The following is a 17118-nucleotide window of genomic DNA, read 5'->3' as shown; positions in this document are numbered from 1 at the left end:
ATTACTTATCTGGAAAGCGACGAGATGTAATTCGAGCATATCCTATTGTACTTACAAGCATATTACTATACAATCTCCACCATTGCTAATGTAATGCTTTGTATCTATTTTCCATACACTGTTGCGAATGAAACTTATATAGGAAACTATCCGAAATCATTTCTTTTCCAAAACAACGATCTGATTTTATTCGATTTTAGAAAACAATTTCTAATCGGACCGCACATCCATGTAAAGCTTTTATATTTTCGAGTGTCTACTTTGAACGGTATAGATGTTGAGATATATAAAACTAAAAGGATTTTTTTGTAGAATTTCAATAATTAAATAATCAATGCTGTGTCTGAGAAAGCTTGTTGCATTATTGTGCGTCCAACTATTGTATAATTGAACGATATTATTCTGATAAATAAGAAATTTTTAAGTCAAGATAAACGTAATTAATTTACATTGCTGATTTTCGATCACGATTTTCCTTGCTTTGAACGAACGAGATTATTTCAGACTATTGTCACTAAAAACAATAGAGAAGTATTGCACGCTATATTTCGACGAGTAACTTAATGATACACACAATCTCTTTTACTTTTTTTTTTACAGTTAAGCTATTCGTATAGTTAGAACCCAATTTGTGTTCTTAGACTATATATTATTCCCTATTCTTAAAGACAAAGAAAAAAACGAGCACTATTAGGAAAAACATTAGTGCTAATTTCAGCTAATCGGATAGATTAGTTTTTCTCGGAATCTTAAGTACCTTCCAACAAGCGATTCAGTACAGTAATCTTCTTATCTTTGTTTAACATTGGACAACAAGAATGTAATGATGTACTGTCACACCGTGTCATCATATGTGTTCTCTTGTTGGAAGATACTTCTTGCATCTACAAAAACAATGGCAATATTTTTCACATGGCTATTGAGCGTATTTAGCGGTAAATTGCTATTGATCGTTCAATGAGCAAGGAAAAAGATAATTTGAAGAAAGAGCAAGATCCCTCCGACGGAGAGAAGACAAAGAAACTTGGTACTTGCATTAGAATCCACGCATTCGCTGATTAGTGTCGCCATGATAAAACAATTGATTGAGGAGCAATTGTACCTAGCCGTATCGCTCTTTCATGTCAACATAGAGCAGTATATCATCACGCGTCCGATCTCCCGCCCGAAGCAGATCATCATAGGCAAGGTAAGAGAATTAGCGAAGCCCCCAGTGACGTATTGGCGGCAACAGGGGTGCCGATAGCAGGCATCATGTCACTTCCATCGCCAGTGAATTTGTTTTGTTCGCCCGTACAAGCTGCTGCTGCTGCGGTTTGCTATCGCATGGCGAACTGTCCACTCCATCCACTTCCATATCCAAACTTTCACTAAAATCAAATGAATAAGAAATCACAATAAAGTTTAAAACAGTGTTTAATTAAAATTTTATGTAAGATCATGCCATCGCATTCCTGTTATTGAACGTCATCACGATGCTCCTGCTAGATCTTGATATTTCAAGCGTTCACGAAAGAAGATTCGTTAGCTTTTTTCTAATTATGTAAGATTTCTAACTAAATAATTGTAAGCATAATGAATTACCTATTACTATTAAGCGTAATTTCCCCGGACGTTGGGACCTGTGGCGCCTGATTTTGCGTCTGCTGTTGCTGCTTCCTCGCGAGGGTCGCCAATTTACTTTGCGTTATCAGGCCGGGTAACAGATTGGACGGCGGATGCTTCTGTGGCAGAACTAACGTGGACTGTTGATTGTTCACAACGTGAGTGCTGTTCGTCAGGTTATTAGAGTTGTTTATGTGCGGCAGCGGGCCGTTCTGGTGACTATTGCCAAAGTTTATGACGTTACTGCCGTTACCACTACTGCTACTACTGCTACCACCACCGCCACCACCACTGCCGCCGCATGTGGTACTCGCACTAAACACTCTAACATTTGCACTACCACCACCACCACCACCGCAGCTACTACCATTCCTATTATTTGTCGGACTAGTCAAAGATTTCGAGAGAATGGAAGCAGCGGCACTATTGTTCGGCAATTGTCTGTGCTGCTGCTTGAGCTGATGATTCGATTGTGTATCGACCGCGGCACTGACACCGACAGTGCACTGCGTATTCGATGCCACGATAGCTTGATTGGTCGTACACGCGACGACGGAGGACAAGGTAGGAATCGACGAAGAACTTGTAGAAGTATGTACAACACTAGAACTACCACTACATTGGATAAGCCGGGTATGCTGTGCCATAGTGAGCGGCGCGAACAGATTATTCACGAGCGGTGTCACCACAAAATGTGAACTGCCCAGCTCGCCGTCTGTCCGTGATTCGTTCACGCTGCTATCTGAGAGACCACTGATGCACGCACTACCCGTATTATTGAGGCTCGCCTCTGCGAGCTCCATGTCCGACATGGTGTCCATCACGAAGTAATCCGCGATATTGAACTCCGACGTAAATGGCGATTCGTCACCCGCGCGTTCCGGCTCCACCTCGATGCATATGGACGTCGCGTCAGGTGGGAACGGGTATGGAAGCTTGGATCGAGACATTGTTGGCTCAACGTCCGAGTCCGTGTCGTCAGTACTTTCCTCGCTTGGACTATGCACCGACACAGGCGGAGTCTTTGGTCGAAAATGTAACCTGCCCAAGACAGAAATACAAATGTAACAAATACGTGATACAATTATGTATAAAAGTTATTTTTCTTTCGTCGACGAGTATAAATAATATTAAATATTCTTTAATTATAAATGTAGTTTAATAATATTGAAAAGCGTACCACTCTTGTTTGACGGTAGTCGTTGCTGTGGCAGTCGCGTTCGAATCCACTGTCTCGCGATTGGAATCATGTATCGTGAAATCTAAAGTAGACCACATATCATCCAAATCGGCCGTACAGCGATCTAATATTACTCTGCAAATCATCAAAAAAACAGTCAAATAAATGTCATTGTATCTCAACATTTATCAGTTCAATAGATATCATACCTGCCACCACGACCAATTCTCCGTCGTGCGAAGCCAATACACCTTGGCATTGGTTTGCTAATGCTAGTCAAAGCAAACCTGTACTTTTTATCAGCAATACCGCCTTCGCTTTTATCACACCAAGGCCAATTTCCAAAACCACCTGATACAGGCTGTTGATACAGGCAAAGAGAAAAGTTTAAAATTCTAAGAAATCATTGACTATTTCTATTTTAATGACTTGTTCAGTTGCAGTAACTTATAGAAAGAATTCTAGATTTAAATCGTAGATAATTTCAGTATCGATTGATCAATTCTAATCAGGCAATAATCGATAATTAATCAACTCAACATCATTACTGTACTTATATTTACAAAAAAAAAAAAAAAATTAAAATATGATGCATCAGAGTATTTAATTTCAGCTTAGAAAACAGAATTCTTTTTCTTATTTATTCTTATCGGTCTAATTTCCATCAATAATAAACTAAATAAAATATCTTGAGAAAAAAAAGTATAGTAACTTACCGGTAAATAAGAGCTATTCCTATTTCGACGAAAGGCGAATTGACCCTCGTCTGCGGTGTCTTCGTCATCGCGGTCAGAGGGTAACGAGGGCTGGGAGTGTGAATGAGACGGAAGCGGGCTATCTTCATCCGAACTGATGAGCGGGTCCAGCCCGCTTCCGAGAACTCCTGGGCGATTTCCTCGACCTCCACCACTACCCGTTCCGCTACGAATACCAGTGTCGTCCAAACTTCCTCCTCTGCTATCCGTTTTATGTTTTCGCTTTTTGTACTGTCTCTTTTCTTTCCTGGGCACTACTTCATCCTAAATTAAAAGAAAAATGATATTAAAAATTATACTATATAGTAGACATGAAGGCAATATTGCTCCTTCGGAACATCCTAAAGATAATTTAATTATTAAAGATGAATTCTTTCTTTAAAACTAATACATACTTTACAAACTTTATTTGTCCAATTTTGATGAACACCGAACTGATTAGTAAAGAGTGGAGCAAACGCTGGTCTAGGTGCCTTTAATGCCGACACCTCTGACAATATTTGCCCACTGAAATCTTGCGCTTGATATCTATAAAATCAGTAAAATTTCCATTTAATACTGTAATGCATACCAAGATGTCATCATAGTTTTGTACAAACCGTTTCTCGTAAATCTCGATTGTGAGATGCAGATGTTCACGTTTTGTCTTTTCTCGGCGTTTCACCATTTCCAGAAGCGTAACTGCTCTACTAAGATCCCTACGAAGCTTCAACATTTTCTCATAGCTAGTTTCATCATTCTTGCGATTCTTACGCGTTTGCATTTTCTCAGTACGTCGTCTGAATGCAAAATATGGATTATTGGCAGCCGAGCCAAATCGATTCTCTGTTTTAACAGTTAACAGCAAAGGATGTTGCTGTAGAAAATATATGTTATTACTAATATTGTATTCAAGAAATTAATTTAAAAATATAAAAAATTTTAATTTTATGAAAAAAAATAAAGAGAAAAACTCATAGAATAAAATTTGTACACATTCCTATATTCCTAAATTAATAAATATAATTTAAGCAGTACATGTACATTAATATATGACATAACCTCAAAAGCACATTATGAAAATGTGATGCTTACAGTTTTGAGACGCTTGTTGAGCCAATAATCAAACACCGCGATAATCAAATCATCATCCTCTTTCAAAAGTGCCTTAGCTTCGTTGAGAGTAACTACCGTTTGTCCTGAACTCTTCTCCAGACGATCCATCATTTCTTCAAATTGGAGAGGAGTCAATTCCATCTTACGGCTTTGTAGTGCAACCCATTTTTCGTCTTCAGAATCCATATCGTAATCAGGTATGTCTTGTTCCATAGCAAAGGCTGCAAAAAGAAGTAAATCTAATTTTATATATATATATATATATGTATATATATATATATATAAAATTATCTATCAAAGATTAACAAATTAAAAAAATATAATAAAAACAATTTTGATATGCTCTTACGTTGCATATGTATTAATTGGCGAGGCAGCTTATAATCAGCAGGATATATCTTGTTATAAGTCTCCGCATCTGCCAGATCGGTTACTTCAGGAGTAGGAATGATTAGACCCGTACATATCGCTCTTTGAAGATGATGTTCCTATAATAAATAGAATTATATATTTAATAAGAACATATTATATTCTCATCTATCACATAATCATTACTGTTACATATACATAACTTTCTAAATATATTTGCACATACACAAAAACATATTCAATATATTTAATAATGAACTTAAATATCTTCAACAATATAATCTTATTACGAGACTCATTTCAAACAAGTAGTTAAACATTTGAATATCATAATTCTATATAAGCATTATGTATGAATCAAAGCAGAGTATGAGCTTATTTGATTACTATATAAATTGATATTTACTTAATCTCATCTTCAATGTAATGAATTCATTCTATCACAGCATATATTATACAAAAAATCATACTAAATTTAATCAATGATAAACTAATTAAGATACATTAAGACGCAACAGAAGATTGAAAAATTATGAATGTCTTTATTGATTTAGTGTTACACGACTGCAAATGTGTTTTCAAATTGTAAACAGTATCTATCGCGACGTATGTGATACAGAGTCAACGAATTGGATATCCATTTTTTAGTTTTCCTGTAAAAAAAGATTCTGGCATGTCATCGTTTCCAAATTGAAGATTCTTGCACCTAGAAAGTATCGCTAGGACATTGTCCAAGCATGAGGAAAGAAAACGTTTGACATTTGGGATGTAGGGAGTCAGTGCAACATAGGGCGGTGCGAGAGCTGGCGATTAACGGCGTACCAGACGTTGACATCTGTCGCAAGGAATCGAGTCGAGGGTAGAAGGGTACAGGGAGAACGGGTGAGAATCGCGAGTGAGCTGGTAATTACGTTAAAGGTGGAAAATTGTTAATTTTCTAGGGTATACGACAACGGATGGGCCGCCATCTGCCGGTTGTTTACGAAATTTTACGCTGTGGGTAAGATGGCGGACGGAGAAAACATGCTGGAACGAGATGCTGGACGTTCCGACTTACGCATTCCTCCTCCTTTTCCATGCCGCTGGGCATTTGGGGCACTGCGCGGTTAATGGCCGAATAATCTGGCAGATCCGGCAGCTCCTCGGCCATGTAGATCGGCATGGGCTTGGAGGCGTCCAGGGCGCGCGCCCTGAACGACAGCTTGCTCATCCTGAGGGCGGCTGGCTCGCGCGTGTTGACAACCAAGGATGGCTGGCCGCACCGTAAGAGGCCAGTCGGGTCGGCTGGGGGGGCCTCGGGTTTCGCGGAACGCCGTGGACCTGGGCTATTGAGGCCTGGCTGGGGGCCCTGGGGCCGAATTACCCGGCACAGAGAGCGCTCAGGGCCTCATCGTTCCCCGGCCATCGCGCTGGAGCACGGTCACTCAGTCACCAAACGAGATATATCACTTTGAAAACATGTTTGCGTGACACGGTCCCTGCTCAAAGCCATCATGGCCGACGCACAGCCATTTAACACACGTTCGGCCGCCGCCGTGCAGTTCCGCGGGCCGACGTGCGCAGCGCGGGAATCGCTGCCGTTGTGACGCGGCCCGCGCACGCCTATTGGTTCCTACGCTCCCGCCGTATTAGCCGTATGCAGAGTACACACCGTACTCTCGTACTCGCTCCACGCGGAACTTTACTCCAACGTTGCTCCACAATTAATCATATGACGATACACTCGACAAAAAAAGTCAGAATGACACGCACGTCGACACGTACGTATTGTTTAATAAAATTCGTACTCTCTTACGTCTTTATATTTGCGTTACAAATACAATCTCGTGCAGATTCGTGTCCGTTGAACATCTAATTCTGAAACAAGAGTTTACAATTGTAGCATATTCTTTTGTCCAAAAAAATAAATAAATGTACATTGTTTTTTTTATATGTCATAATTACATTCTGGTGCCTCTCGTTACATAATATTTAATTATTGCGATACAAAGGAGCGAGCATTTTTTTATTATTACAAAGAAAAATGAGGCGTCCCAGGTATGTTTAGTTGGAACTATTTTCGCGGCTTCTGCGCATGCGTCGTCACCGGTGCGGCGGGTGCTTGAAGTTAGCTTACAGACTGCCGTCGAACCGCGCCAAATCCGAAACGAGAGACACTTCGCGTTGCGAGATCTATTCGTTTTAATTACGTTCTCTGTATTTAAAATAAAGTAGAGTGTGTTCGTTTTGGGCTTCAGGGGAAGAAATATGAGAGGTTTAGGAGAAGCAACGAGGATGGAGTACTTTGCAATGAAGCAAATCAATCTATCGCGTTCACCGACGAGGCGCTTAAAATTATCTACGCAAAACGTCGCCGTCGAACGGCGCCAAATGCGCGACGGACGCGATGATATTTCATCACGTGTCACCGACTCCGTTGATTGAAAAGAGGAGGAGAGCGGAAATTAAACGGCAGTTATCGCCAGTTATCGTACGCTTGACTCACGTAGCCCGCTCGTTGCGGAAATTGCACGGAGTTCGCAACAAAATTGGGTGTGCAACATGATGCAGACCGTCGTTGTCCTGTCCGTGATTCCTAGGTTATCTTACCACCTGCGCTCGCGGTTGCCAAATCTGCGCATTTCCGACGTATCACCAGGTAACGGTGCTTTGCACGCACATGATGCGACGCAACCGCGTCTCGGGACGCGATCTCCCTGCTCGCCAATCGTCCCGCGTGCCGCCGATAACCCCCTCGCGACGAACACGTGTCGAATTCCCATTGCCACTGATGGCGGCCTCCCGCCATTCCCGCGAGGGGGCGTATGCGCGCCGCCGCGGGAAAATTCGATACTACATATCACGTTTCGCCGAGCCAAACGGTGGCAGGAATTTAAGTTTTTAAACATGATGGACGTGCAAAAAATCGATTTTACTAAAAACGCGTTTCAGATCTTATTAATTTAAAATTATCGCAATTTTTAAACACAGACGTGCATCATTTTGATTGAAATTTTCCTTAGAATTTTTATATAAATTTTAGAATTTTTCAGAATTCCTGAATAATTTTATAACTTCATAGAAAATTTCGTAGATCTTTTATATAAATTGAAACTTTCATATAAATTTTCAAAAGTATCGAGGAAGTCTACATTTTTTTTAGAATTGTACACGTGAATTCTAAAATTCTGAGATTTCTAAAATTTCTTGACTTCTGGTAAAGTCTTATAAAAAATTTGAAAGTTTTAGATATTTTTTCAGAAATTGTAGAAAAAGAAATTTTTTAATATTTCAGACTTCCCTTATAAAATTCTAAGAAAATTTTCTCAGTGTTTCTAAGTGTATAATATATATAAAAATTTTGAAAAAAAAATTTCACCGAAGTAACGCCTAAAAAATTGCAATATGATAATCGCGACAAAAATTTTAACTTCAAAAAAACATCCACATAGCTATTTATTAAGTATATTTTTGTATTTTTTTAAATATAGGACAAGCTGATACTTTATCCAAACTTAATGAGGCAGAAATATTAATAGCTGACTGTGATTTATTAATACCTTATGCAAACAAGTTGACATCGATCAAATGGGTACAGACGACCTGGGCTGGTTTGGATAAATTCATTCCACATGTGCAAAACACGCAAAGAGATTATATATTGACTCGTTTCTCAGGCGAGTCATTTGGTCTAGCCATGTCCGAATACGTGATAGCGCAAATTGTCAACTACGAGCGTAACCAGAGACAACAGTACGAGAATCAAAGGCTTGCTGAATGGAAACAAGAAGGCAGATTGATAAACCACAGATTTATACATGATTTAACCATAGGTATCTTAGGAGTAGGAACAATAGGAAAGTCAAGTAAGCTACGAATAACAAAAAAATGAATTCAGTCATTTGCATTATACTAGTATAGATTAAAGCATATTAAAAACTGATATACAGAAAATTAGCAAAGTAAATGTAAAAACACATAAATATTTTAAACAATATTTTAAACAATTAAATGCTCAATAATATTGTGTCACTCAACAAAATATACATGTATTATTTCATTGTTGTCAAAGTTGATTGTGTCATTGAATTTAAATACTTTATATGAAACAGCTTTTAATATATACTAATTCAGTGTAATGTGAGTGACCGAATTCATCATTAATTTTACTTAAAACGTAAGCAAGTAATAAAGTTTCAATAAAAATATTTTCTTTTAATATTTACATAGTTGCAGAAAAGTTAAAGTTATTTGGCGCAAGTATCTGGGGAATGACACGTACCGTTCCGAAAGAGAAATTACCGTACCTCGATGAACACAGAACCGTAGATAATTTGCCGGACATCCTGAAAAATTGCGACTACATCATTAATGTATTACCTTCAACTCAGGACACGATAGGACTTTTAAATGACAACGTCTTGGAACATTGCAAAGGCAAGAATGCAGTTTTCATGAACGTAGGCCGGGGTTCCGTTATTAGAGAAACGGACTTAATAAACGCTCTTGAGCAGAAATGGATTTCAGCTGCTATTTTAGATGTATTTGAAAAAGAGCCATTGCCAAAGGAGAGCAAGTTATGGAGCCTTCCACAAGTAATTGTTCTTTGTTAATTATCAACTAAAAAAATTTTAATCTTTAAAACTAACAATACTATTGTCTGTTTAGGTAACAATCTCACCACATAATTCAGCTGTAACAATTGCTCATAATGTTGCGAAGTTATTCGCCGCGAATTATGCTAGATATGTAAACGGAGAAAGCATGATAAATGTGTTTGATTTTAATAAAGGCTATTAAAGGTCTGGGACTGTACAGTGTTTCGTCACGATAACAAGCATACACACAATAAATATTTATTGTTAAAAATATACGTACAGATTGAAATAAACATGTTTTAGATATCTTGAGCTTCGTAATTGTTTCTGATATTAAAGTTTAAGTCACATACAACTTTAATCTTATACTTATATAATTTTCCAAAAAGTAAAATAAAATGCTTATCATTTTTTTATACAGTTCTTTAAGAACTTACGTACCTTTAGATTCAAACTATCTAAATATAGATATCTCTGTCATAACATAAAAATTCGCAAAATAAATTATATAATTTACTTGAATAAGTAAAATAAATTAAAAACATACCTCTAAATTGAAATATTAAACTTTAAGTAACAGTTTTTAAATAAAAAAAACGAACTATCTTAATATCTGAAATGATTTGATTACATTAGCAATTTATTCCTAATAATCTAAAGTATAAAAATCTAAATAAAGAATATATAAATGTTTTTATATTATATATATTATATATATTATGCATGAACACCATATCTCTCTTCGCATGATATTGTACACATGGAGGTATATTAAAGTGAAATATTATGGAAAGATATAGAAACCTATTCAGTAGGCGTCTCTTCGGTAGGCGTTTCTTCAATAGGCCGAGGGGACGGAACCAAACCGCGAATGCACAAGTCGTACACTACCTCTTCAATTTTTTTTACATCATACTTGAGAGCATCAAAACGTTTCCTCAATATATCATTCTTTAAGTTTAATAGCCGAAACCCTGCGTTTAATTCATTAACGAATGTTGCGATTTCTATTGGCCAAGAATAATGACCATTTGTGACGCTATTTACAGCAAAACGACTCTAAAAAGAACATATAGTTAAACTATCATGTGAGAAGAATATATATACCATTATAGAAAATACATACCAATTCAGCAGACAACTGAAGCAGACCCAGTAAAAAATCTTCCAGATCCAAATGGAAGCCATCCTCTCTGTTATTTTTTACTGCAAGAATGAAAATTATTGTGAGTTTATCAAAATTTAGTAAAGCAAATGTTTAAATGTTATATAATGTAAAAGCAAATGTTTAAATGTTATTTAAATGCATAGAATTATTTAAACATTGAATATAATTATATATTTATATACCTCCTAATATATCTGCAACAGTTTTCTTGTCAACTAAGAGTTTAATTTCGAAGTATATTACTAGAGCAACTAGAAAGCACAGCCTTTGAGTGACAAAACGCCATTGGTCGTGATAACGATAATACTGATTATTTGGTACCACTTCAGCAAGACTCGCATATTGTATCCTTATGTCTGCAAATATCTCTCTTGCTTTTGAACAATATTTCGATACAACTGTAATTTATCAATAACAAGTAAATTATTATAATATAACTTTACATATATGAAACTAAAAAATTTATGTTTAAAAACATACTTATATTTTCCTCCATTGTATGATGCACTGTATGAATATTTTGCAATGTCATCAATATATCCCTAGAATTTTTCTCAATATTCTTCACAATAACACGGATTTGCTAAAACAAAACAAAAAATTTGATGATAAAACATTGAAAACATATATTGCTTCATATATCTCCGATTTTATCTCCTACTTTTTCTCTTTCTTTGCCATTGTTCATCAACAATCATGTTTCCAAAGTTTGTTTTATCTTAGGAGAAGAAAAAGAAGAGAAACATGATAAGAGGCAAAAGGTGAAAAATACAAAAGCAAAAATCAGACTTAAAAGATATGGAAAATCTGCTTTTAGCAGCACAAGAAGAGAGTTGACATCCCTCAATATACTTTCTGAGTTCTTTGAAGTGGAATTTCATTTTAAAGAGTGAAAAGTGAATCAGTTTTGAAAAAGACTGGCTTAATTTTCAATCTTTGAGAATGAGATTTTCATTTTTCATTTTTCAAAATGACAATTTACGTTGAATTAACGTTATAATGGAATTAGAATATTAGACAAACTGTTATATTTGAGCGACGCTTTCGTGAACCTTTCAAAATTTAAATGGAACTGGAAAAAAAAATAAAAAGATACGAAATTGCACGCGATCTGGTTCACAACATAACCTAATCAGAGTCCGTTCTCATGTCGATACGCACCTCGCGTATTTCTTGCTCGTTGTTCAGACAGTCTTGGAATGAAGTAAACATCTCCGTTATCGTAGAGGACATGGTGTCTTCCATAGTGTCTTATTTTCGAGGAAAAGTTATTTTCGCGTAATACTGAACTGTGTACGAACTGTGTACACGCACCGATCAATTTTGTCGAATAAATCAGAATGAACGTTGGCAACAATCTGCAAACAACGACGCGACATCTATGCGTCGTCGAGCATACTATGTGACCACGTTTGCTGGTTCGATCACAGAAGGCGACACCGGGCAGTTTTTGCACGCGTTAGTGCGTCAAGTTATAATTAGTTGACGCTAGTTGATTGATTATTCGTTCAGCTATGTTCAGCGCTAAATTTCATTTTTTTACACTTGATAAAAAAAATGAACAATATTATGTATCAAATATAACATGCAAATAACAGAACATACTTATATATTATTACGAAATAAAAAATATAGCCCCCCCCCCCCACTTTATTGTATTTAAACAAGATATTTTTTTCGAGATAATTTATTTCTTACTAAAGCTTAATTATCTAAGTTTCAATATTAAATCAGATTTATTATTAATTATGTTATGCATGTATTTCTACGCAATTTTATAGCTTGCTACGCGCATGTCGTTTATTAATTTATAATATAAACAGCGCTATATAATTTTATCAGTTATTAATGTTTGTCATTTTTGTAGTCAATCCTAATAAATTCATCTTTATTTGCATATAAATTAGGACGACAAATAAAAACGAAAACTTTGATTTTTCAAAAATCTCTCTCTCATGAATGGGAGATATAAACTTTCTGAAATTATCTGTCTATTCGCAAGTGATATTTTTATACTTATTAAACGTAATAAAATTTCTCGAAAGATATAAATTTATTTGCTTATATTTCAACTCTATATTTCGACTAATGCCAGAGCGCGGCAGGTCGAAACTCGAAAACATGCCTGAGCGGCGCGCACGATGTAGCGAATTCGAGCCGAGCTGCGAGCTGCGAACACATTCGGTGAGCGAGTCGCGTCGGCCGCGTCCGTTCGGGCGTTCGCAAGGTCTCGTACTCGAGGTATATAAATAGAAACCAGTAGGTCCTGCTGCGCGCGCGAACTCAAGAAAGGCGGCAGCGACGGCTTGGAATTCTGCATACAAGCCGCCCGCCGCGCAGCATCACGCACAGGTCGCGGAGGACGCCAATCCCGCGCATCCCTCCAATGGGGGAGAGAATTCGCGGGCGTGTCATTGATCCCGATACACGCTAGCGGTTGAGCAACATTCACGGCGAGAGCAGACGAGAGAGGAGAGCGAGGGACTCGTTTTATGGAAAAATCCGCGCGCGCCCACATTGAACGTTCACGGGCGTGATCGCTCGCTCGAGTTAATCGGTGCGAGGAGTCGCGAGGAATCCGTGGTCGATTGTCGGAAAAACGTTTCCATCTGGTTTTTACCGGACTAGGTTTCGAAAATTGATGTCATTCCGAGATCTTTTCACGGAGAGAGAAAGAGAGAGAGAGAGATGTTTCGCGAAGAATTTTCCCACGCCTCAATCAGATTCTTGATGGAATCATGATCGATTTTGATCCTCTTCCTCTTCCTTCTAGAGCTTGACTTCTTCGCCGATGTTTTGGTAACAATAGGCTTGTTTTTTTTAACTGAATTTCTTGTACAATTTATGTTTCTTTTTTTTTTTTACATCGCAGAATAAAAGAACCGGTTTCACCATCTCTTATTAGCTCGATTGATTAGCCCGATTATTCCATTGGAATTGACCAATCGCATTTGTTAAGTAGAATTAATCAAAATTGATCAATCACGACCTATCCGACTAAGCTATTGGAGATGATGAAACCAACCCAAAGAGAAAAGATGAATTGTGCAAGTAGTTCAATTAAAAAGAATAAACTGATGTCCGTTTTTATCATCATAAATTAACTTTAATCTCGGTTTAACTTATTTTTTATCTTTTTAGTTTTAAAAATTAGAAAAGTATAAAAAGTAAGTTAAACCGAGATTAAAGTTAATCTACATTGACAGAAATAGACATAATTCTTACATCTATTTTTACTAATATAGATTAATGTTAATCTCAGTTCAACTTACTCTTCATCTTCTTTTATTTCTTAGAACTTTTATTTCTTAGAAAAAGATGAAGAGTAATTATTAGTTAATGATTGAACCGAGAGATTAATTGGACCAAAGTTAATCTAAACTAGTAGAAACAAACATAAGGATATCTATATGTATGTTCCATCAATGTAGATTAATTTTAATCTCGTCACAGCACTCTTCATTCAATCAAAAGATATCCTGGGAACATCTTCAGGACATAGAGATGTCTTCAATGGATGTCTATAAGATGTGCTCTGAATGCACTGTAGAAATTATTATTTTTGGAGCTTTGTATACTTAATGAAGATTGATTCGCGAGATCCTGTTAAATTATATCGTGCTCTCGTTATGTGTGCGAGTCGCGTTCTACCATCCGGGGTCCGATGAAGAAACGATGAAGAGAGGCACTCGGCCTTGCGGCGGCCTTCGCCGGCTTCTCGCTCTATACTCCGTTCGCGATTACTTCAAATGTACGCGAATTTTTCGCGACTCATTCCATCGCGTTCTGTCGAGATTAAATAAAAAATAAAAAAATATAAAAAAACTGATATCTCGCCTACCGTTCTGAAAACCGGCGTTGAAGACTTTTTACGCAGCGCGATGTAATGGCGCCGATAACATTCGTGAAAGCTTTTGCGGTATCTTTTCTCGTTATGTAAAGCGGTCAACAGCCCGCATACATATACAATGTACGTACGCAAATGAAACTCGGTTATATACGGGAGAAGCAGGAGGAAGAAACGGCGATAAAGGCAACGATCCCCGGGAGGACCCCGTTAAACTTCGCATTCCTCTCCTCTCCGGTAGACATCAATCTCAATAAAATATCCTGCCAATGCGAATCGTCGTAAATTCGTGGTACCTCGGGAACGTTCTTGTTCCTCGTCTCTGTTGTGCGCTATTTTTAGAGATGCCGATCTTATCTTGGCGAGAAAATAACGCGGGCGCACGAACGGCGGGCCTCACCGACGTGTAAAGGGACCTCTCGTCCCTCCTTACCTCTTCCTGACCCCGAGATATTCCCGTCAACAATACGGGAGATATTTACGCGATTCACATGGGTAACACCTCGCGTGTTGTACAGCAACGATCGCGATTCCCTGGAAAGGAGAAAATTCTGCTCGCACGATTGAGAAGAGTGACATTTCTAGAGCAAATCCCAAGAAACATCACCAAGTCAAGAGAAAGTCAAAGTGACTTTATTTTGATTTTTAGTAACAAAATTTTATTGAGAATCAAAATCAAGTCATTCTGATTTTTTAATTGATTTTTGCGTGTTTCTTAGCCGATGACGGTGTCGACAACGGTGTGAATATAAATGATTTTGAATTTGATTAGTATTAATCAAAGAAATATACTTTAGTAAATTTTTTTCAATGTGAATAATATTAATTAATATTAATATTCATTAAAAAAATGTATGAGTTACACGTATGGAATGGAAATTTGAATAACCAGCATGATTGAAAACTAGTCGCATGGCAGGCGATTTAGAGGCAAACCCTCTTTTGCAATCACTTTCACCACATTACTTACGAATCGCGGACAAACAGACGAAATATGTACGTCGCAATCACAGTAGCGACGCAATTGCTGCGGAAGCGGCTTATGATTCAATGTTTGCGCGCTTTAAACAGGTTTGCGCGGATTTAACATAAGCTCAGCGCGAGCAAAAGACAGAATAACAAATCATATTTACACACATAAATATGGAAACGGATGCCTGAGAGAATAATTTAAAAAAAAAAGCAAGAAGCACGTAATGTGCCCTTTGAGAATTCCGTCGAGCAACGTGCACGGAGATTACATTGTTCCCTGCTCGCCAGTCATTATAAAAAATTTTTATCTGATTTAAGAATAAAAATGTATAACCGCGATGTTCATAGTTTTTTTTTCTTAATTGCAATTATAACGTAATTGTAAAGCTTAGTGCTACTTCACAGTTCACATTCTTTTATATACTTCCCACGATTATATTTCGCGAGAGGAAAACGTTATCGTCTTATTATTAAATTCTTTTAATATGATTAGTTTTGTCCTTAGTTTCTCACTGGATTTAAATGTATATATAAATCAATCATATTAAAGAAGCTTACAGTTATAAAGCTGCTTTTTCTGTTGAACGCAACCATTGTTCAGCATGCTTGAGATTGTCACATAATTATTTTGGTGGGCCAATAAAATTATTTTTAGATCTGTATCTAACTTTTTGGATACTTCAGCAAAATCGTTCTTTCTGTATTGGAAAAATAGACGGAAAAATAGCTGTACAGACTCTCGAAGTTTCTTCATCTCGCAATCTTGGCAAACCGACATCCTCCGATATCTCAATCGCTAAGCAAAGACGCAAACGACCTTTAAACCTTCTTTTAAACCTTAAGTTGTAAAAAATTGATCAATCACAGTCTAATATGAGGAGAAAGACTTAAGGCTTAAGTTTTACACCTTAACATCTCATTGGAGACACAGCTTAACGTAAACAAGCGTGAATGTAACACATGCAACATGCACCGACGTAAATGTCAGGGTCATCAGCGACATAACGCAGAAAATATCATTTAAATATCAATGTTACCCCGATGGATTTATATTTATAGAAACATATTTTCTCACGTACCAATCGGATCAAAGGTTGCAAAATGCGGCGAACGGGAACATAAAACCGGATTATCGTTATCCCAAAAAGTTGCATATCAGCCTTTCGCGGAGAATTTTCTGTACATCTTAAATCGATTTACTTCTCCCAGTTCTCTTCTTTCTGTTAAGCTCGCTCGGTTTTTTTCCGTAAAGATCTTCCCCGTCATTTCTTTTTCTTTCCTATAGATTGTTTTTCCAAGTCCGATCGAACGGAATCACATGGAACGTCTTAAGATTAATCGCGCGTTTTCTGGCCGCGATCTAGACTTTGCTTGGCGTTCTCACGTGCTACGAAGAGAATTTCTCTCGGACCAGCTTCGACAGAGGAGAACCGGGAATGCGATGATCAAACGGGAAATTAAACGAGACTCGTATTACATCGTTCATTATTTTTTCCATCGGAAAACAAGCTGCGTAAACACTGATAGATGGTCCCGACCGATGTTGGTCC

At 37.4% G+C, this 17118-nt stretch overlaps 3 protein-coding genes across 3 annotated transcripts; 1 reads left to right on the top strand and 2 right to left on the bottom strand.

Moving 5' to 3' along the window:
- On the bottom strand, positions 1 to 6498 carry LOC108684358 (enhancer of polycomb homolog 1). The gene is made up of 10 exons (XM_018188629.1): positions 6062 to 6498; positions 4985 to 5123; positions 4615 to 4856; positions 4140 to 4396; positions 3936 to 4068; positions 3502 to 3804; positions 2995 to 3146; positions 2786 to 2920; positions 1585 to 2646; positions 1 to 1370 (listed from the first exon to the last, which is right to left on the bottom strand). Exons 1-10 carry the CDS (start codon positions 6212 to 6214, stop codon positions 1253 to 1255), a joined length of 2694 nt encoding a protein of 897 aa, XP_018044118.1. The 5' UTR covers positions 6215 to 6498; the 3' UTR covers positions 1 to 1252.
- Positions 6499 to 7447: 949 nt separating this feature from the next.
- LOC108684391 (glyoxylate/hydroxypyruvate reductase A-like) lies at positions 7448 to 9820 on the top strand. The gene is made up of 4 exons (XM_018188674.1): positions 7448 to 7642; positions 8475 to 8849; positions 9214 to 9578; positions 9652 to 9820. The coding sequence occupies exons 1-4, from the start codon at positions 7546 to 7548 to the stop codon at positions 9781 to 9783; spliced, it is 969 nt and encodes a 322-aa protein (XP_018044163.1). The 5' UTR covers positions 7448 to 7545; the 3' UTR covers positions 9784 to 9820.
- Positions 9821 to 10350: 530 nt separating this feature from the next.
- LOC108684394 (translin) lies at positions 10351 to 12089 on the bottom strand. The gene is made up of 5 exons (XM_018188677.1): positions 11911 to 12089; positions 11230 to 11332; positions 10932 to 11147; positions 10708 to 10787; positions 10351 to 10640 (listed from the first exon to the last, which is right to left on the bottom strand). The coding sequence occupies exons 1-5, from the start codon at positions 11992 to 11994 to the stop codon at positions 10386 to 10388; spliced, it is 738 nt and encodes a 245-aa protein (XP_018044166.1). The 5' UTR covers positions 11995 to 12089; the 3' UTR covers positions 10351 to 10385.
- Between the last annotated feature and the right edge of the window lie 5029 nt (positions 12090 to 17118).

The sequence above is a fragment of the Atta colombica genome, unplaced genomic scaffold (genome assembly GCF_001594045.1).
Source record: "Atta colombica isolate Treedump-2 unplaced genomic scaffold, Acol1.0 scaffold134, whole genome shotgun sequence".
NCBI lineage: Eukaryota > Metazoa > Arthropoda > Insecta > Hymenoptera > Formicidae > Atta > Atta colombica.
Note: the sequence above shows the minus strand (reverse complement) of the source record. Positions and strands in the feature narration are given on the sequence as shown.